The sequence below is a fragment of the Sinocyclocheilus grahami genome, unplaced genomic scaffold, assembly GCF_001515645.1.
Source record: "Sinocyclocheilus grahami isolate Dianchi unplaced genomic scaffold, SAMN03320097.WGS_v1.1 scaffold1373.1, whole genome shotgun sequence".
Classification (NCBI taxonomy): Eukaryota; Metazoa; Chordata; class Actinopteri; order Cypriniformes; family Cyprinidae; genus Sinocyclocheilus; species Sinocyclocheilus grahami.
This window is the reverse complement of record NW_015506552.1, coordinates 210,245-233,242: the sequence shown is the minus strand read 5'-3', so window position 1 is coordinate 233,242 and position 22,998 is coordinate 210,245. Positions and strand designations below refer to the sequence as shown.

The 22,998-nt window shown below is 36.3% G+C and overlaps 1 protein-coding gene and 1 long non-coding RNA gene across 2 annotated transcripts in view; one reads left to right on the top strand and one right to left on the bottom strand.

The window, feature by feature from the left end:
• The first annotated feature begins 2,131 nt into the window (after positions 1 to 2,131).
• The window catches only part of LOC107569692 (uncharacterized), a 25,596-nt gene continuing 4,729 nt past the window's right edge, over positions 2,132 to 22,998 (top strand). Inside the window, exons 1-2 of the long non-coding RNA XR_001606933.1 lie at positions 2,132 to 2,450; positions 17,173 to 17,178. This is a non-coding gene — a long non-coding RNA (uncharacterized lncRNA). The remainder of the gene's footprint in view (positions 2,451 to 17,172; positions 17,179 to 22,998) is intronic.
• Positions 9,915 to 22,821, bottom strand: LOC107569691 (cytoglobin-1). Its single transcript, XM_016255828.1, has 4 exons — positions 22,596 to 22,821; positions 15,296 to 15,527; positions 14,017 to 14,807; positions 9,915 to 9,925 (listed from the first exon to the last, which is right to left on the bottom strand). The coding sequence occupies exons 1-3, from the start codon at positions 22,727 to 22,729 to the stop codon at positions 14,640 to 14,642; spliced, it is 534 nt and encodes a 177-aa protein (XP_016111314.1). The 5' UTR covers positions 22,730 to 22,821; the 3' UTR covers positions 9,915 to 9,925; positions 14,017 to 14,639.

Here is a 22,998-nt window from a genome sequence, read left to right as displayed (position 1 = left end):
ATTCAGAAATAAATGAGTGATCAAAGGAAAATAAATAGGATGAGTTTAGCATTTCCTTAAATATTTTCCATTTGCCCACCAATTTATTTTATTTATTTGCCTACTTTAATCACGTTTAATTATTTCTATATGTATTTAAACAAGATTTTGTGTATTTATACACACATTTACTTATTTATTTGCATATTTATTTATTTATTTGTGCATTTATTTATTTATTGTTTTTGCAGGTTTCGTCCTCCATAGTTGCGAACATCAATCGGATTACTAAATCCATGTAAACGTGGAATTTGTCGTTTTTTTTGTAGCTATTGGGTTGATGTTTATTCCTTCAACCACGGATTCTCATCTCGGATTGGGTTTCGTTGCGATGATATCGTCGACTCCACCAAAGGGAAAAAATACAGATGGGGAGCCACCCATGAGAAGGATCAAAAACACTGATTTACTCATCTGAATGGTTGGACTGATTTATTTATTTTTGTCATTGATAAAGACTTTTAGATCTGAACTTTACTGGATAACTCTTTAAACGGAACTGAGGAGAAAAAACGTTAATTATAACATATATTAATGGATATTTTGTATGGACATTGAGAATATGCTATGGAAGCAAATGTGAATAAATGGTTATGATTTAATGTTTTTTTTTTCTTGTTATGTGATTTTCCTGTAAAGTTTATAGAATGGGTTTGAAGTTAAACATTGAAATTTAAAGTGTAACATAAAGGGAAATTTAAAGGAACTTAAATTAGCATTAAAAAACTACAAGTAGAATAGGATCTAAGCCTAAAATCCTACAAGAAAAGGGTGATCAACAAAGGGTTAAGGTAACAGAAGGGTATATTGTTTTATGAAAATATTTGTATAATCTTTAAACAATATTATTGTCTACATTTATAGATATGCTTCCAATCTAATATCGAAAACTAAATTCAAAATAAATGTTCAGAATAAATAATCTAAACACATCGTATAAACTGTTCACTTTATTGTGCTAAATCTTTTGTGATCTGCAGAGAAAGTCATTGAGGCTTGAGGTATTGAGTTTTGTTTTTTAATATATAATAATTACTTTTATAATATAATTAATGATCGTGATGTTTAATAATTAAGATTTTATCATTTATATTTTATAAATAAGTTTACTGCCAGCAGATGGAGACTGCAGCTCATTTACTTTAACTAATTGTTGCATGAATATGTTGTTACAAAAATAACTTTCCATTACATGTTCTGAGCATTATTATGTTTTGACTCTGTAAAGAAATATTTTTAGACATTAATTGGTTTGTTATAACAGTTTCTGTCACTCCAATAATTGGCAGCATCCATCGTCTCAACGTTTCTCAATTAATGTGATATAGCGTATTCACAAAACAGCATTCCGGATCAATTATGAGACACACACAAGCACACACGCACAAACACACACACACACACACGCACAGACACGCACACAAGCACAGACACACACACAAGCACACACACACACACACACACACACGCGCGCACAGACACGCGCACAAGCACAGACATGCACACAAGCACAGACACACACACAAGCCCACACACGCGCGCACAGACACGCACACAAGCAAACACGCACACACAAGCACACAGACACAGACACACACACACGCACAGACACACACACAAGCACACACATGCACAGACACACACAAGCACAGACACACACACGCACAGACACGCGCACAAGCACAGACACGCACACAAGCACAGACACACACACTCACAGACACGCGCACAAGTACAGACACGCACACAAGCACAGACACACACACTCCACACACACACACACACACACACACAGCATTTACTCTTAAATAGCCTACAATATATGCTTTCTCTCACACACACACACACACACAGCATTTACTCTTAAATAGCCTACAATATATGCTTTCTCCCTCTCTCTCTCTCACACACACACACACACACACGCACACACACACACACGCACAGACACGCGCACAAGCACAGACACGCACACAAGCACAGACACACACACTCACAGACACGCGCACAAGTACAGACACGCACACAAGCACAGACACACACACAAGCACTCACACACAAGCACACAAGCACAGACACGCGCACAAGCACAGACTGAAACTTATTTCTGCATCTCGTGTACGTCTGTGGAATCTGAGCTCTCCGGGCTCTTGTAAGACACCTGGGATTGAATGCAGGAATGCACGTAGAGCAGATGTTAGGAGTGCTATGGTGTCCCTCTCGAGTGCAGCTGTGTTTTCTGATTCTCTCTCAGGGGAGTTTGAGCTGGTCAGATCTTCAATGGCAAATAATCATGAATTATGAGGCATAAACCTCGTGTCCAAAGAACACCTGTGTTATCTGGAAACTCATTATTTGTAAATTGTGTTTTCTGTTTTCACAGTCCATGTCGCTCAGAGACCAGAGTTACTGTAAGACGGTAAGATTTTCATGTTAATGTTAATGTTTACATCTCAGAAGATTTAATGAAGTTATTTAGTTATATTCTCACTTCTGTTTAGTTTAAGTATCAAGTTATTCTCATTATTCTCATGTTTCTTCTGAAATTCATTAAGAGAGATAAAATAGACAAAGTTATCTAGAGTTGTAAAATAAATGTGGTGCAGCTCAGATCATTTGATAAGAAATATCTGAGTTCGTATTGAGATCTTTGAATTTTGATTGCAGACTTTGCTGTCTTGGCAAATCTGAGCACAGTGTGAGACATTATTGAGATCTCTTCTGAATATCTAGGAGATACACGTGAGTATTAAAGCCTATTTACAACACATACGAAAAAAAAAACATGTTTTGGTAAAACAAAATTGAGTTCATCATTAAAGTCGTTATGACCAAAAATGTCTGACTTTTTATGTCATAATTATGACATATCTCAATTTTAACCGTCATAATTTTTACTTTTTATTTCAGTTTTGACTTTTTGTTTTATTATTTTGGCTTAGTATCTTCTCACTTAATTTCGTATATAAGTATGATATTGTACAATTTCGACTTCTTATGATTATACTTTTTATGTTGTAATTATGACTTTTTATGTTGTATTATGTATTTTCACTGTCATAATTGTGACTTTTAAAGACTTTTTTCTCCTAATTATGTCTTAGTATTTCATTTAGATTTTTTTATCTCAAAATTGTTACATCTCATGATTTTGCCTTTTTATCTCATAATTATGACTTTTTGTCTCATAATTGTGACTTATCTCATAGTTTTAGTTGTTATCTATTAAATGTGACTCATAATTTCAGGTTTTTATCTTATAATTTTGATTGTCATAGTTTGAAGTTTTTATCTAAATTTTGAATGACAATGTTGGCTTTCTGTCTCATAATTGTGACTTATCTCATAATTTTGACTGTCATTTCAAGTTTTATCTCATAATTTTGACTGTAATAATGATGACTTCTGGTCTTATTATCCTGGCTTAATATCTCTTAATTTTGAAAAAATTCTCACAATTATGTCTTTTTATCTGATAATTTTGACATCTCAATTTTGAAGTCAAGTTTTTAGCTCACAATTGTCATAATTATGACTTTTTGTCTCATAATGTTGGCTTTATATTTCATAATGTTTACATTTTATCTCATGATTATGACATGTTATAATTATTATTTGCCAAAGCATTTTTTTATGTGGTGAAGATGGCCTTTCGTGGATTACTGAGGGCCTCAGGAGAAAAATAAGGAGAAAATAACGAGAAATGAAGTTTGATTAAATGAAGTTTGATCTTCATTTAATGTCATTTCTAAGAGAAACTGTTGAAAGAGGTCTCATTAATGAAATTAATTAAATGGACTATGAGAAACAATTAATTTGGATTGACCATTACAGGAAACTAGTGCGCTGAGCTGAAGAACTGACTACTGTGGAGCAGGTGTGTGTGTGTGTGTGTGTGTGTGTGTGTGAGATCACTGAAGCGAGGTAAACACACACTCACATCCACAGAAAGAGCTGACATGTGAAGGCATCAATGTTTCATGCACTAAACTGCCTCCTCCAGCAAGGAGCTCATCAGACGAGCCTCTATTACTCATTTAGTGCTCCTGTGGCTCATTGGTAGAGCATTGCGTTAGCAGCGCAAAAGGTTGTGGGTTCGATTGCCAGGGAACACACATACTGGTAAAAAAAATGTATAGCCTGAATGCACTGTAAGTCGCAAAGCGTCTGCTAAATGCATACATTACATTACATTACATTTAAAACTCTTTTCTTCTCTCGTGTCAGTTAAAAACATATCTGGATGGTAATGGTGAAGATGAAGGTCTCTGCTGGTCCAGTCCTGCAAGCAGCTGATGGCTGGTTGTTGTGTATGAATGATTTACAGGGCGCTGCATCTGTGTTCAGCCGCGGACAGCAATTACAACTTTAAAATGGAGCAGGCAAGTTCATGGCATCCTGTCCTGAAAGCTCTTTTTCACAGATGTTATTATTCCTCCTGTGTCCAGTTCAAACCATCCTTGCTGTGTTGGGAATGGAGTCTTCCAGTGGAGTCGCACAAAACCCTTTTCCTCTCTCTGAATTCTCTCTTTTGTGTGAGCTGCACGCGTGTCGTCTTGTATTCAATCTGACAATGCTCTTAAATATTTCAGGATGACCGTTTACTTTGTGAAAGGGTTCCTGAGAAGATCCTCACAGGCTGGACTGAGTTTCGTTTCTATGCTCACAATCTCAGCTGGATGAATGACGTCTCTTATCATTATTTGTTTGAAGCTGTTGCATCGTTCTCATGCGGCTTTTCCTCTGTCCCATTCACATCTGGCTGTCTAGAGATATGGACAGAAAAAATAAACCTGTGATAACTCTCAGAAATACAGTACATGCTCTGTTTTAAAACCTGCTGAGCTCTCTATCTATATAGCATTTTAAGCCATCAGGGAAGTCTGCTTTAAAATGTAGGTAGCAACATTACATTGCTTAATACGTTTTATTCTTGTAGCCAAATCCTAAAGCAGCATCACATGTGTTCTTCATAGTGAAAGCAAACCCAAGAAAGCACTGAGCTTGATGCAAAAAAGAAAAAGTCATTCAAAACTACTTTAGTGTATATTTGTCCGTGCCGTATTTTTTTAATGCTTATTAACATACACTGTTAAAAATTATTGTGAATTTAACGGTACAATACTGTAAAAATGCTACAGTAAAAACCTGTTAAATGGTTAACGGTAAATTCCCCTATTATATACAGTGAAAAACTGTATTGGACATTACATGTATTGGACATTAATTTTACGGTAGTATACCGTTTTTGGAAGTGAAAAATACTGTATAATTTACAGTGAATAACCGTAAATTGACATTCCCAGAATTCCCTGCATTACATTTCAAAGTTGTTGTTTTTTTGTTGAAATAACTATTTTCTTCTTATTTTTTTCTTATCAGTTTTGTATATTAGGGTTGAGTGTTACACCTAATATTGTTAGATGAATGCTTATTGCATTATTTCAGTTTCATGTGTGTTACCATGATGGTGTTTAGTGTTTGTGTGAATGACGCTGTGCACCTTCTGTATATGTTATTATTTAAAAGCTGCTTGTGATGGGCTTTGGTTCATCATGTGACTTTCTCATCACCACCTGCATTTGGTGGTTATCAGTGTATTACAAAGGTACAAAACAGATTTCAGTACTTCAATAGGTTGGTATATTAACATTATATCAGTTAATTAAATTACGTTATTTAACTGTAAATTTAAGTTAAAACTGTAAAACCTAAAACGTTGCTACCGTATTTACGGTAAAATTCCGGCAACCACAGCTCCCGTTTTTTTACCGTAAAATTTACGAATTTTTTTTTACAGTGTAGGTTTAGTAACATGCTAACTCTGAATTCATTTGTAAATCAAATCTCTTGTGCTTTACATGAGGAACACAATTTGTGTGACATGAGGAGTTGCTCCCCATGTAGTAATTATTATATATTATATTATAGTATTGTAATTTAAATTAGTATAATGTCTTTAAAAACTATTTGATTCTTTTTGAATATATGAATATATTTTTGTAATTATATAATAATTTTTATATATTGTAAAATATAATTATAAAACGTATGAATTAATATATTAAAATAACAAATGTGTTCCATTTAGTGTACTATTTTAATATATAAATACATAATTTTCAATAATTACAATAAATATTTGAATAAAATATTATTGATATATTATTATATAAGTATGAAAAGTTATATATTCATATATTAAAATGTATTATATAAAATATATATTAAAATATGTTACCATTTTAAAATGTGTCCTTTCTGTTTTAATTTTCTATATTAAGGCCCCCATTTAGCATGATTGAAAATTTTAATCATATATGTGACCCTGGAGCACAAAACCAGTCATAAGGGTCAGTTTTTTAAAATTGAGATTTATACATCATCTGAAAGGTTATGACATATTTGGCTGAGATACAACTATTTGAAAATCTGGAATCTGAGGGTGCAAAAAAATCTAATTACTGAGAAAATCGCCTTTAAAGTTGTCCAAATTAAGTCCTTAGCAACGCATATTACTAATCAAAAAGTACGTTTTGATATATTTACGGTAGGAAATTTACAAAATATCTTCATGTAATATGATCTTTACTTAATATGCTAATGATTTTTGGCATAAAAGAAAAATCGATCATTTAGACCCATACAATGTATTTGTTGGCTATTGCTACAAATACACTCATGCTACTCATGACTGGTTTTGTGCTCCAGGGTAACATTTGTCTCTTATATTATAACATTACGTGAATATGTAATTTGTAAACAATATGCCTGAATCACTTTTATTACATTAGGTATGAGAGTAGAATCAGTTCAGGTAGAAATGGCTCCTGTTACACAACAACAACAACACATTTTTACTGTTTTACATCAAAGTCTGTGCAATTGTTTTGTTCTGATCCTACAGAGAGTGATGTGGACTCACGGTTTGACACGGTTGACGAACATCCGTCGCAGCAGGAGAGCGATGGTGCTCAGGACCATGATGGTGGTGCACATGACTGCTGTAGTTCAGTGAAACTAGGAGCGAACACAAAAACAAAGCTCAGGACATCCTCAGCAGGCAGAGGAAATGATTTGGGGTTACACTTTTTCACCATGCCCTGCGCCTGAGTCAGATTATATGGCTGGATTAGCGCTAATCTCAGTCAACGTGAGTCGCGTGGGGGGTCGGAGCTGTCAGCACCTACTGACACAGCAGTTTACCTGATCAGAACTGAAGCCAAACACTTGACACAGCCCCAGTGACATGCAGCGGAACCACAGGAAACCAGCAACATAACGAAACACAGCCTGTGCAGTGCTGCCTGATGCTGAAGTGATTCTAGGGTGTTTTGAATGCCTGCCAGAATGTTGCTAGGAGGTTACTATTGTGTTTTGGGTTGCTAGGGAGTTTTGGGTGGCTGCCAGAGTGTTATTAGGATGTGGGACAAAACAGGTCCAGCAAGGGTAACTGCTATTAGCTTTAAAAAAATAAAAATATTTTCAATTTTAAATGTCATGAGGGATTAATAATAGAATGTATTTAACACAATTATCACCTTCAATTATCTGGTCGACGCTACAGAGCTCTGAGCGCCAGAACGACCAGACACAGGAACAGTTTCTTCCCTCAGGCCTACAGTCTTCAGTCTACATTTCAATTTGCACATAATATACCTGTACATACAACTGTCTATTGTTATATACCTGTACATACAATTGTCGATTTGTATATTTTTATTCCTTAGTTACTTGTTCTATTTTTCTATTTTTTATTATCTGTGTTTTTGTTCTGTCACTGTCATTCTGTTACACTGTGGAGCTTCTGTCATGAAAACAAATTCCTCGTATGTGTAAACATACCTGGCAATAAAAACTCATTCTGATTCTGATTCTGATTGCTAGGATTTTCGGGTTACTGGGAGGTTGCTAAGGTGTTTTTGGTGGCTGTGTTGCTTGAAGGTTTTCTAGGGTGTTTGGGGTTGCTAATGGGTCGCTAGGCGATTTTAGGTTGCTTGGAGGTTGCTAGAGAGTTTTGGGTGGTTGCCAGAATGTTTCTAGGATTTTTTTGGTTGCAAAGAGATTGCTAGGGTGTTTTAGGTTCTTTGCAGGCTGTTAGGGAGTTGTGGGTGGCTACCAGAGCATTGCTAGGGTGCTTTGGGGTGCTTGGAGGTTGGCAGGGTGTTTATGGTTGCTTGATGGCTGCTAGCGAGTTTTGGATGGCTGTCAGAGTGTTGCTAGGGTGCTTTGGGTTACTTGGAGGGTGCTAGGAGGTTGCTAGGATGTTTGGGGTGTTAGGAGGTTGTTAGGGTGTTTTTGGGTGGCTGCCAAAGCGTTGCTAGGGGATTGCTATGGTGTTTTGAGTTGCTAGGGTGTTTGTGTTTTCTTGGAGATTGCTAGAGAGTTTTGGGTGGCTGCCAGAGTGTTGCTAGGAGGTTGCTAGGGTGTTTTGTGTTTGCTTGGAGGTTACTAGGGAGTTTTGGGTGGCTGCCAGAGTGTTGCTAGGGTGTTTTGGGTTGCTTGGAGGTTACTAAGGAGTTATGGGTGGCTGCCAGAGTGTTGCTAGGAGGTTGCTATGGTGTTTTGGGTTGCTAGAGTGTTTTGTGTTTGCTTGGAGGTTGCTAGGGAGTTTTGGGTGGCTGCCAGGGTGCTGCTAGGGGGTTGCTATGGTGTTTTGTGTTTGCTAGGGGGTTGTTATGGAGTTTTGGGTTGCTAGGGTGTTTTGTGATTTCTTGGAGGTTGTTAGGGAGATTTGGTTTGCTGCCAGAGTGTTGCTAGGGTTTTTTGGATTACATGGAGGTTGCTAGGGAGTTGTGGGTGGCTGCCAGAGTGTTGCTAGGGGGTTGCTATAGTGTTTGGGGTTGCTAGGTGATTATTAGTTTGTTTTGCTTAGAGGTTGCTAGGGATTTGGGGTACCTGCCAAGGTGTTATTAGGAGCTGGCTAGAGTGTTTTGGGTGGTTGCCAGAGTGTTGTTAGTAGTTTGCTAAGGATTTTGGTTGCCAATGGGTTGCTTGGTGTTTTAGGTTGCTTGGAGGCTGCTAGGGAGCTTTTGGTGGCTGCCAGAATTGATACAGAATTTTTTAGCTATGCAGATACTAGAATGTACTAAATGTCTTGGCAAATGTGTTGCAACCACCGGCAACAAATCACAACAGCCTATCATTGTGGTAGCGATGTCTTAAGCACTCTGTTGTTCTCAAATATTCAGCTAACGTTTATTGCGTTATGTGACTGAGTTCATGGGAACAGGGATGATGAGTGTGTTAAAGTGAACTGCACAATCATCAAACATTGTGAAAATCCTGTTGAGTCACTGTACTTTTTAATGATGTGATTATGATGAGTCACTGTGACTTTCGGGAAGCAGCAGAGATTGATCACATGATCACAGCTGAAGAGCTGCTGTATGTCTGTGTCAGTCATTTATCTGCTGTGCTGCAAACCTTCATCTGACCTTTAAACCAGAGACCCTTCAGATCCTGCAGGGGAGAAAATCACAAACAAGATCTCTGTAACATCTCAACTCTTTCTCTTGGGCAGCTGAAGACTTTTGCTGAACATTCCCGATTGTCAGATGTTTCTCCTGACAAAGACTGTCATCTGAGTATTTTCACACATAGAGTTCTAGAAGAGATCTTAACAATGTGTGATCAGATTTGCCAAGCAGTCAACAGTCAGAGATCTCAATATGACCTCAAACTTTTCTCATCAGATGATCTGAGCTGCTCTTCACGGTCATTTTACAGCTCTAAGACATACTGCTGCTGCACAAATAGCATATATAATAACCTATAGCCAGTGTTGGGGAAGCTACTCTGAAACTGTAGCTTGACCAGCTACAAGCTACTCGTAAATTAAAGTAGTTAAGCTACATTCAAGCTACCCTTCTGAAAAAGTAGCTAACTACACTACAAGTTACTGTCAAAAAGTAGCTAGCTACATTGAAACTACTTTCAATTTTTTATTATAATTATTATTATTATTATTTTTTTTTTACAATTAACATTACAAATAACTAAATAATTATTAATGAAGAATTATAATGAAGTTATAAGTAAAATATAATGAAGTTACAAGTAAAATATTTGGGGTTTAAAACAACATTCTGTATTTCAATCATGATTTCAAAGAGTAGGGTGAATTTCAATGACAAAAAGTGTCCCAATCATTAGATTTTTTAAACTAACCGATACACACAATAATAAAATACTGTATAGTTACTGTAAATAGTTATTTTAGTTATATTAGTATATTGCTACAAACGTAACACCAATGTAAGAACAAAATGTATGCAACTTAAACTGGTTACAGAGGAGTCGTGAAAGAAGCAGGTTAAACTCACAGCACATGCGGTATTTACTGACTGAATAGAGATGTCAATCATCAGCTGCACGCGTGAACACTGCGCTTTGCGTGAATCCCACCGCAACCATCCTTTGCCAAATGACAAGCACACTACTATATCGCAATTTTATTTTCTGTTCGATTAGTGTTATTACAAAACTGTGGGGGGACAGATTATATTATGACATTCATCCAGAGGTGTAAAGAGAACACCTCAAAATTACAAAACAAAACAAACAAACAAAAAAACAATATATTTCAAAAAGGTATCTTCAGTATAATGGATAAATAAAAAAAATGTTAAGTAAAATTAAAAAGCCGAAGCCTTCTTGCACTGGATGTGCTGGTTTGGGCTTCATTGCTGGCTGCAGTCATGCCCACATCTCATATATAAAACATCTGTGATTCACAAATACTTGCTAAGGAACTTGCATTCACATAAAGTAGCCTTGTTGACAAGTTTGGGTGAGTAAGGGCAAAACGCAGTACTTGCAGTGACCTGTAGCAGGCAGTATCACGTCTTTTGTAGCAGCAATAAACTGCCGCAGAAAAAGCTAGGTCCATGCAAAATGTAATTTGTAACTGCAACACTCATTTCAAATGTAGTGGAGAAAAGAGTACAGATACTCATTCAGAAATGTAGTGGAGTAAAGAGTAAAAGTTGCTAATATCTTTGATACTCAGTACAACTACAAAGTACCCGAAAAGATACTCAAGTACAGTAACTAAGTACATTTACTCCAATCCTTTACACCTCTGCATTCATCATTATAAAACAGACATTTGATCTAGATTGTAATAAAGAAGAAAAAATTTATCCGTTTAAAAAGGCTATTATTCACCTCCTGTATGTGCTTTAAATCTTCGACGTAGACCGCATTTTAATCTTTGTTTTGCGTAAATTACAGTTGATTCATGTGAAATCTTTTGCAATATCATCAGGCGATCTCTTGTCGGTGGAAATACTGTAAAGATGCGTGAAATCACAACAGATGGCGGTAAAGAACAAATTTAGTTTGTGATCTAGTCAGAAGAAGACGCTGCACTGCTTCAATGCGTTACAGGCTTGTGACTCGTCAGAACACAACACGTAATTAAGCGTTTGGTCGCGCTACATCGCTACTTGCTGGAAAAAGTAGTTAGCTACAGGAAAAGCTACACTGTTTTAAAAGTAGCATCTCTACTGTAAAGCTACTGATAAATGTAGTTAAGCTGGTAGCGTCGCTACTTGTAGCTAGCTACTCCCCAACACTGCCCATAGCAGATCTATACAGGTGGAGCTGGGGAAGGTGGGGGTTTCAGAGTAGCTCTGAAAGCACAGTGCAAAATGGTCTAGTAAATGCTAACCAGCCATTTAAATGTAAAGCAACAAGCTTATTGGCTGCCTATGCAACATGAACCAATCAGCTTGTGCCAAGTTGTTTAACACTGAGAATATCATCAGTTTACGTTAAGGACCCATCAGCCTGCACCATCTAAAGTTTTAGGGCCCTATCATACACCCGACGCAATGCTTTTGCTAGTTTCAGCCGGACGTAGTCCTCACTTTCCCGTCCTGTGCCACGTTGTTTAAATAGCAAATGCATTTGTGCCCATTTGTGCGCCCATGGGCGTGCTGGTCTAAAAAAAGAGGTGTGTTCAGGCGCATTGATGGCACGTTGCTATTTTGAGGAAATGAAAATAGACTGCCCCATAGACCAATAAAAACCTGGTCTAAAGTCTGTCGCAATATTTTGTCTATGTTATTTAAAGAGTGCGTTAGTAATATGTGCCTATAGATGGGTGCAAAACGCACGTATACTTTACACTTTTCAGCACACAAACATTTTTGGCATGAGCGCAACTGTCTTTTAAAGGGGATAGGAGATGAGACTCTGATTGGTTTATTGCACGTTATGCCCAAAAAACACCCATTACTCATTAAGAGAATAGGAACAACCCTTTAAGACCATGTGCCCGGGTGCACCGACCGTTTTCCCGTCGTTAAACTAGCAAAAGTGGATTCGGACACGCCCTGAGTGCGCTGTGAGCTTTAGACCATGCGCTTAGATCGTTAAAATAGGGACAGAACTTGGCATTAATTTTACCGCTGCAAGTTGAAGTGTTTTACTTCTCATTTTTGTTTCAGCTTTATTTCAATCAATTACAAAAAAAAGCCATCCAACCTGGTATTCCCTACATTATAGGGACCAAATAGCCCTACAAGTAATACCAGTACATTTTAACCATGTGGTGGGAACACTTTTTTTTGGAGGAAACAAGTTTATAAACTTGAGGAAGTTTCTTCCCCCCTTGAAGAAACAAGTTTATAAATCATACAGAATGCAGTTTTTGGGAAAAAAACAAAAAAACAAATCCCAAAATCCAAGTTTTGTGTGAGGGGTAGGTTTAGGGGTATAGGGTTTCTCTGAGCGGATATAGGAGTTTTAAGAACTGGTTTACCATTGAAAATTCCTGAAGGGGTAAAATGGGGAAAGAATGAAGTGCAGCTCTGTTTCCACTTGAGTCTGTGAGCAGCAGGTGGTCAGATCTGTCTGTCTGTCTGTCTGATGCTGCAGGCCATTTCTACATCTGTGTAAACACACACACACACACACATGCACAGAGCTTTAAACTGACATTTGTCCTGCTGAGTTCCGCACATTTACTCCATTCATGGTTTATCTTTCTCTCCAACGCTCATTTTATCACGCAGCTCTTGATAATGAAGTTTTCTCAGTTCCTTTGTAAAGTTTGATCAGGTCATAAGCTGAATATCTCTGGTTCACTGTAGATTATCACACACGGGCACAGACTGCAGGTGAAAACGCTGATAAAATAACTAATTTAATAGAAATTTAATCACGTTCAGCTCTCAGTATACAGTGTTTGCTTCCATGACTTTATCCATAATGTCAGTCAACATTCCACATTTACTACAGTTAATGCTATTCCTGTGAAAGCATAATCAATTTTTGTGGCATGTTTTCACAAAATATTCTGCAGTACAACAATTTTCAGCATTGCTAATAATCAGAAATACAGTGGTGTGAAAAGTGTTGGCCCCCTTCCTGTTTTTTTTTATTTTTGCATATTTGTCACACTTAAAAGATTCAGATCTGGCAGTAATTAGGTCTGGGTGTGGCTAGTGAAATTTAACTCAGCTTTCTAAAATAATGTGGTTAATTGCAGTTCTTTCATGATTTAACAGGAGGGGTCAATTGATTTTTCACGTAGGGCCACGTAGGTTTGGACAGCTTTTTTCCCTTAATAAATGAAATCATCATTTAAAAACTGCATTTTGTATTTACTTGCATTATCTTTGTGTAATATTTAAATTTGTTTGATGATCTGAAACATTAAAGTGTGACAAACATGCAAAAAAATAAGAAATCACTTTTTCACACCACTGTATTTCTTGAGCAGCAAATCAGCATATTAAAATTATTTCTGAAGGATCATGTGACACTGAAGACTGGAGTAAGGATTATACAATATATAAACATAGAAAACAGTTATTTAAATTATAATAATATTTCACTATTTTTACTTTTGATCACATAAATGCAGCCTTGGTGAGCAGAAGAGACTTCTTTCAAAAACACACGAACAAACAAAAAATCTGAATGTGTATATATATATAGTATTATGGTCTATAAAAAGTGCAAGACTCAGAGTTTATTTCTTTAATGTTTCAGAGTTTATTTCTGAATCAGTGATTATTTTACATGTACAAAACATTTGAATAAGTACAAAAGAATCAGTTTAGGTACTTTTGCACAGAACAGTCCTTTCTACTCATTTTGCTCACAGCACGCAGAGGAAGCGGCTGATACAAAAGTCGCTTTCAAAAACATCTGCTTTAGATGAATTGGATATCTATCTAAAGCTCCAGCAGAGACCCGAATGTTTCATCAGAAATGCACATTTTTGTATCTGATGGAGGTCGTGTTTGTGTACAGGCCCATGGTTTATCTGGAGTATGTGTAAATATTTAATGGGAGACGGACTGCAGAGAGCTTGAGATTTCTGCACTGATTTATATGTGTGTTTATTATCTGAGCTGAATAACAGTTGCTAGGGATATGACATCGATAAAGTCCAGATAAAATATCATGTAGAGTCCATCAACATTTATAAAACATTGTCTTGTATGAGCTCATTTTACAACAACAACATGTCTTTATTTTCTACTACGTCTTTTTCGTTCACTTATAGAAATGAATCAAATATACATGACATTACTGTAATAATCTTTGGTTTCATTCATATAATTATGCATTTATTCTCTCCTTTACTTTGCAGAGTTTTTGATGGATTCCCAGCCGACTTCAGCGTAGACTTTGTTCATCTGCCAGTACAGGACGCCCAGGAGTTTAGACCACGCGCTCTGCACTGATGCCGGACTGAAGCATTGTGGGAAAGCTTCCACCAGCACCTCCAGAATTACTCCAGCCAGAATCTGCAGTAAGATATTAATAATTTTACTCAGCAAGGACTCAGTCAATTGATCAAAAGTGACAGTAAAGACATTTTTTAATGTTACAAAGATTTCTATTTCAAATAAATGCTGTTATTTTCTGCTATTCATTCATCAATAAATCCTGAAAAATAAAATGTATCACAGTTTCAACAAAATATGAAGCAGCACATCTGTTTTCAACATTGATAATAATCAGAAATGTTTCTTGAGCAGCAAATCAGCATATTAGAGTGATTTCTGAAGGATCATGTGACACTGAAGACTGGAGTAATGATGCTGAAAATTCACAGAAGTAAATTACATTTTACAACATAGAAAACAGTTATTTTAAACTGCAATAATATTTCACAATATTACTGTTTTTGCTGTATTTTAATAAATTAAATGCAGCCTTATTGAGCAGAAGAGACTTCTTTCAAAAACATCCTTTATAACTTTGTATCATGGTGTTTGTTCCTCATGCTCACTTTGAAGTAAACCGGATCCACCTTGTGTCTGAGCGCGTGTGATTTGCCCATCTGCTGGAAGATGGTGTTGAGTTTGTCTCCATCACGCAGGTTTTCCACCAGCGTGTTGAGGGCGGTCAGGACCCGCAGCCCGTGTTTCTTCAGCTGGATGCTTTGCTTCATCTCCTCGGGATCCTGCATGTCACGGAACTGATCGAAGTACTGCTTCGCCGACGGGAAGTTTGAGAAAAATCTGGAGGAACACACATTGTTACTTTCAAAACAAAAATTCATTGACACCCTGACCCCACCCCTCATAAGATTTAAAAGAATAGTTCACCCAAAAGTGAAATTTGCTCATTCTCAGGCCATCCAAAAGTTTGTTTCTTCATCAGATTTGGAGAAATGTATCATTACATCACGTGCTCAGCAATGGATGCACTGCAGTGAATGGGTGCCGTCAGAATGAGAGTCCAAACAGCTGATAAAAACATCACAATAATCCACAAGTAATCCAAACCACTCCAGTCCATCAGTTAATGTCTTTCTGAAGTGAAAAGCTGCGTGTTTGTAAAAAACTAATCTATTATTAAAGCTGCTTCCAACTCCATAATCCATAATAATGCTTCCTCCAGTGAAAAAGGCCATCTGTTGTCTCTCACATCAAAATCTACCCTCATATTTGTTTAGAGCTGTTTAGATATGTTTTGGCTTGTAAACGTTGCTTGATCTGTGCAGATGTCTCTCCTGATTCAGACGAGATGACTCGTTCACTGGAGGAGGCAATGTTATGGATAAAGGACTCATATTTTAATGGTTTGATGTTAAAAACATCTTAATAAATTTTTTTCTTATAAACACGCAGCTTTTCTCTTCACAGGACATTAATTGCCTAATGCTTCCTCCAGTGAAAAAGGCCATCTGTTGTCTCTCACATCAAAATCTACCCTCATATTTGTTTAGAGCTGTTTAGATATGTTTTGGCTTGTAAACGTTGCTTGATCTGTGCAGATGTCTCTCCTGATTCAGACGAGATGACTCGTTCACTGGAGGAGGCAATGTTATGGATAAAGGACTCATATTTTAATGGTTTGATGTTAAAAACATCTTAATAATTTTTTTTCTTATAAACACACAGCTTTTCTCTTCACAGGACATTAATTGCCGGACTGGAGTGGTGTGGACTACTTGTGGATTATTGTGATGTTTTAATCAGCTCTCATTCTGACGGCACCCATTCACTGCAGAGGATCCATTGCTGAGCAAGTGTTGTAGTGCTACATTTCTCCAACTCTGATGAAGAAACTCATCTACTCCTGGATGACCTGAAAGTGAGAACATTTTCAGCAAATTTTCATTTTTTTTTAATGAACTATTCCTTTAAACCCCTATGACTTTCTTTCTTCTTTGAAACTTAAAAGGTGATATTTTGAGATGTGGGCTCCAATATTACTTGGTTCCCAATATCTGTCAAATATCACCTTTATGTTCCACAGAAAAAAGAAAGTCATATGGGTTTGGAATGACACAAGGTTAAAAGATTATTATTATTATTATAACATGATCATGTTTCATTGAATTAAAAATGTCTTGTTGAATTGTTTCAATGAAATATAATAATTTTGTGATGTTTATTATTGACTGATTTTACAGACATGCACAAGTGAGCCACACACAGCAGCATTTCGATTGGACTGGAACAGAAGATCCTTGTCATCACATGATCAGAGTACAGTTACCAATCTTCATTCATTTATGATCGTTTATAATAATAAAAATGTGTAGTATGTAGTGGAGGATTAGGTTCCAGATTGAGCCTGCAAACGTTAATAGGAAACACGTTATAGCAGGGCCGTGCAGCCATTTCATGAGGATCGTAAAAGATAAACATGTGAAAGTGAGCTGTGCCGTGTGTGACAAAGTGTATTTCAGCCCAGCTGGACAGATAAGCGTTCCTGAGATAATACTAATCTAATATTTAACAAGCATTGCTGAAATTCTCCTTCACTCACAACAAATACTGCAATAAAACTCACTTAACTTAGTGATAAAAATGACCTAGAAGCAGTTAAAGGGATGTTGAGCACGTTGAACTCTGTAGTGTGTGTGACATGGGTGCCGTCGTTCCTGACACATGCTCACATGTTTGTGTTGTGATTGTAGCTTCTCTGTGTTATTACTCTCATCCAGCAGAAGCAGCACAAACACTCAGGTGCAAGTTTCTGCCTTGACGTCAATTTTGAATTAGCTTTTGTTTTTATATTTTTAGTTGCAACGAATAGCCCTAAATATAAAACTAAATTCACAATTCAGCTGCATCAGTGACATTTCCAGTGTTACTGTAAATGTCCTCAGCTCTGAACGCTACTGTATGTGTTTACTCCGATGTAACGCAGTAGAACAAGAGTGGACTAGTTTACTCTATTAAAAAAAAAAAAGCATTCCTGTAAGAACTAAATGATCTCATGAGAGAATCTGTTCCAGTTGCATAACAAAAGGGAGCTTAAATGATTTCATTCATTTTAATTGTGGGTTGAACAAACCTTTAAATAAACCAAATACACCAGCATTTTTATAATTTTTTTTAAGCTTTAATTAGGCAAAGATTATTGATGCTACAAGAAAATACTATTTCAGTTTTTCTACCTAAAATGTTCATGTTAAATCCAATGTGTTATTTGCCATTTCTTTGTAATTATTTGTGGAATTTACTAGTAATGTCTGAGTTTTATTTTCAAAAAATAATTGTATTATATTTATTTATATTTATTTATTTATTTATTTATTTATTTTTTTTTCAGTTTTAGTTTTAGTCATTTTTAATACTTGGACTAGGGTTAGGGTTAGGGTTAAACTTCATTAAACTTCATTTATTTCAGCAAAGGCAACATTTATAATTTTCATATTTGTATATGTTGCACCTGTTACAGGTGACATTTTCTAAGGCAGTGGATATGCACAATAATATGTCACAAATTATTAATATTATTTGTCTTTGTCTTGCTTATAAATTCATGTTGACTTGCTAAATAATTTAAAAAAATAAACTGAAAACAAACATTTTATTAAGCAAAAAATCAGATACAATGAAGGGTTTTAAGGGTTGAATCATAAAAAGTGAGTGTTTTATGGCTAAATGGAATCAGATTTTTGGATAAAATATATATTATTATAATTATTAGAACATTTCAATGAAAGATTTTGAAGATAAATGACAAAGAGGAATCTTAAAATTAAATAGAGTTGGTTTTGATTTCATGTTGCTTTTAAATTTAATTAAATTTTTGCTTTGATATACTGCTTTATTATGATTAGTAAATCTATCTGACTGAAGCATCTTTCGTGTTTTTACAGTCGTGCCTCATGCAGCCAGCGCTAAAGTGGCTGTGATGTTGTTTCAACGAGCTCCATCAACTGTTTCACCTCTTACGACCCACAGAACTGAACCGTGAGTCAAACCGCAACAGGAAGATCTGTCCCATTAAAAAGAGACAGAATCTAGTAAATGCTCACAGAGGAGACGTGTCCTCACATCTCCAAATCAAACAGGAGATAAAGAGAGACTGTGTTTTTCTCTCATCTTAATGTAGACCATAACTCATGTTTAAGTACATGCGCTCTTAACCTCTGACTCCAGATTCATGTGTCAGCGGCTGTAGGACGAGCAAAGGCAGTTAAAATCCCCTGGAAACATGAAAACAATCATGAGGATAATAAACAGAGAGCGTAGATGAACAGTTCATTAGTTATCGTCTGAAGGTGGGGACACTAATATAGTTATCATTAGTTATCGTCTGTTGGTGGGGACACTAATATAGTTATTATAGTTATCGTCCGTTGGTGGGAACACTAATATAGTTATCATTATAGTTATCATCTGTTGGTGGGGACACTAATATAGTTATTATAGTTATCGTCTGTTTGTGGGGACACTAATATAGTTATCATTATAGTTATCATCTGTTGGTGGGGACACTAATATAGTTATCATTATAGTTATCGTCTGTTGGTGGGGACACTAATATAGTTATCATTATAGTTATCATCTGTTGGTGGGTACACTAATATAGTTATCATTAGTTATTGTCTGTTGGTGGGGACACTAATATAGTTATCATTATAGTTATCGTCTGTTGGTGGGGACACTAATACTGATATAGTTATTGATACAGTTATCTTCCATTACAGGGTGGATGCTAATATACTTATTGCTGTAGTTATTGTTCTTGGTGTGAATGATGACAGTGAATTATCTCTTTAAGACATTCAGGTTCTTGTTCTATGTCATGTCGTGTTGATTTTTTATAAAATGAAGGAAGGTTCACTGTGGTTTGTGAATTGATTTGCACAGAATGAGAAAATTGTGCTAAAAATAGATGAGACGTAGGGAGCATCTAGACATTTTGATAATTTGGTTGGTTCTTTTTTGACTTTTGATTCCAGTTGTCTCTCCGTTCACTCGCTCTCCTTTGTCTCTCACTTTCCTAAACTGTTGTTTGTTGCTGCTCTCTTGCAAGTCAGCGACAGTGTGCACACTTCACAACTGAGATGTTTTTGCCGTTTGTAACTTCCTCTTGGCTGCAGTCTGGTGCTTTTTGTCATCAACTAGTAACAGAGATGAAAGGGTGCCATGGAGGGTGATTTTAATAAAATTTACAGCAAAATGGATGATAATATCTGATTTAATCCACTGACCTGCTAAATTAAAGCATCACAGGGAGATATACAGTCTCCTCCTGTGAACGTCCACTTAAAAGCACGTCCCCTCTGAGAAATAAATCTAATTTCACGAGCTGAAAGAAGGAATCTTGGAATCTTTAGTGCAGCCCTTCAGGTGTGATCTTCAGATAGATGTGAGCTGTTATCTTTAGAGAGAAATTAATCCATCGCTCCATCGCAATCCTAAAGCGCTGTCAGATGTGCACAGGTCAGGAATGAAGAAATATGAGCTCACGTGAGGCTTTCATGTGGAAAAACTTCACGCTGTGTTATGATTTGCTCAAATTCACCAGATTCCTGAACATCAGAAGAACAGCAGGAACAGACCTCTTTAAAAATAATATGATATCAAATATTACAAGCAAAAAAACTGCACTGAATCATAATTTTATTTATTAATTTTTTTATTTGCAATAGATCTACTGATATCATACATGTATAAACTACAGTAAATAGGTTTTATATAATATAAATACAAATGCACATTCTTTTCATTCTTTCTATTATTATTAACTCTTAATAATGTTTTAAGGTTGTGCCCAGGCACGTGCACACATAGACATCAAAGGGGGCTTGAGCACCTGCCCTTTTTCTTCCTCGAGAGAAAGTGCCCTTTTTTCTGGGGAGTGTTTTTTTTGTATTTTTTAAATAAATTAATATATGTATATATGTGTGCGTGTGTGTTTCTGTTTGCGCACAGCTTTCCCTGTCAAACAAATAAAAAAATCAAACTATCAGGTCGGGTCTGGTCTGGTCTGGAAATGTTGACTGTGTCGAGTTCCGATGCCTTTCTCCCCTTTGCAGAAATGTATATATTTATATCATTTCATAAAGTTAATCAGTATCATGCGAAGACTGACATTTTTTCAACCAAAAAGCAGCATGATTACAAATGTGATATTGATTTTATACAGCAGTTCAATAAACAAGAATTTAATATTAAGACACTTACGTTTTAGACACAATATTGGCTGTTTTTGCTCTATTTCCCCAACAAATATAAATCCAATTTGCATTTCTGAGCAACATGACGGTGATTCGTCCCTGAATGAATCAACCGTTTAAATGATTTGGTTCAATCACAATTTCTCTCTTATTAACAGTGACTTGCTGCCACCTACTGGCGGTTTCAATTTAACATTTAAAGTATCTTTTCATTTTTATTTATTTTTTTATTTCAAATATCAGTATTCAACGTTTTATGTTTAATATATCAAAACCGTATTAATACATTTGTAACTGCAGGTTAAATGCATTCATGTTCTGCATTAAACAGTGAGTAAATGCATCTAAATGCCACTTCAGACATAGCTTCTGTGTTGTTTCTTTAATTGGATCTCCAGACCAGAAACACCAGTGCAATTGCAAGTACTTGGAAATATATCATGCTACTGAATGACTGTCATTACGTATGGCATATATATGTGATGATATGTCATACATAATGACAGTCATTCAGTAGCATGATATATTTCCAAATACTATGTGTGTGTATATATATATCTATATCTATCTATATATATATATATATATACACATACACATACACACACACACACACACACACACAAACATGAATACACCTTGATACATGCCCCAAAACACTGTTATGGTATATGTTAACATTTTTGCATTTCTATGGTGCATGTCAAAACTAGGGTGTAGCCATGGTAAATGTCCAAACAAAAATAGTATTGCAATAGTACAAAAAAAGAAAGAAAAAAGACCAAAAATGGTCCTACAATGGTGCATTTTCAAAACCTCTTGTATTATCAAATATTAATGTCAAAACCATCATGGTAAATGATCAAAAACACTGTATTACCATGGTACATTCATTGTACTACCACTGTGCATACTGCAAACTGGTAACCATGGTATTATCATTGTACAAATAAAATTGTTTTTTTGTTTGTTTTTTTATTCAAAACTTGCCAATTATAAATGTCAAAACACCATGGTGGTACAACTCATTGTACCACCATAGTGCTAATCAAAAACTGTGACATAATAACTATGGTAAATGTCCAAACAACCAAGCATTATCATGGTGAGCGTGATTTCACCAAGTACAACATGTTCCTGGATCAACATTCTTGTTGATCTTGGAACAACATTCCTATCAACCAATCAGAATTGAGGGATAACTTTTCAGGAAATATCTGTTTTAGGCTTTACAATCAGGGTTAGGTGCTTCTACACCCTTGTTTATCAGCTATCATTTCACACTGTTTTTAGGAATAAATGTATGGGTAGGGTTAGGTTTAGGGGTAGAGATTGGGTTAAGTCTATATTTTTGGACAGTAATGTTGATCCAGGATCACCAAAAGAGGTTGTTCCAGGAACATGTCTTACTTGGCAAAATCACGGCGACCCATTATCATGGTACCTGTTCAAAAAAGGCAAAACACGGTTTTACCATTGTGTATTTCCAAAAACTAGGATATTACCTATAAATGTCCAAAATACCATGGAATTACTATGGTGCATGCCCAGAAGACCTGGGTCTAACATAAGTAGAAAGCTATGCTGCATGTGCAAACAATCACAGTGATAACATGTTAGTTTTTGTGAATGATTGATGTGTGTAAATAAGGCGTACCTGATGAGCACAGCGACTCCAGCGTTCTCGCGGTTCTCGTAGACGGGTCTCCACGTGTCCTGGATCACACAGACGTCGTCCTCGGTGAGAGTCTCAGGGCTCTGTGTGAGCTCCACACCTCCGTCTCCCTCCATCCAGACGCTCGCTGAGAAACACTTGAGCTGTGTGTGTGCTCCTGCCGGGGTCTTTATTTCTGTCTCCTCAAGAGTCTGATGAAGAGTTACTGCTGAATGAAGAAGATCCTCCCACCCGCTTCCCTTTATCTCTCTCTCTCTCTCACTCACTCGCTCACACACTCATGTTCTCCTCTTAACTCACAATCACACCTTTCTACTCCGGTTACTTGTTTTTTTCTCACACTCTTGCATCCGTCTGCTGCCCACCCACAGGAAAGACAACAAAC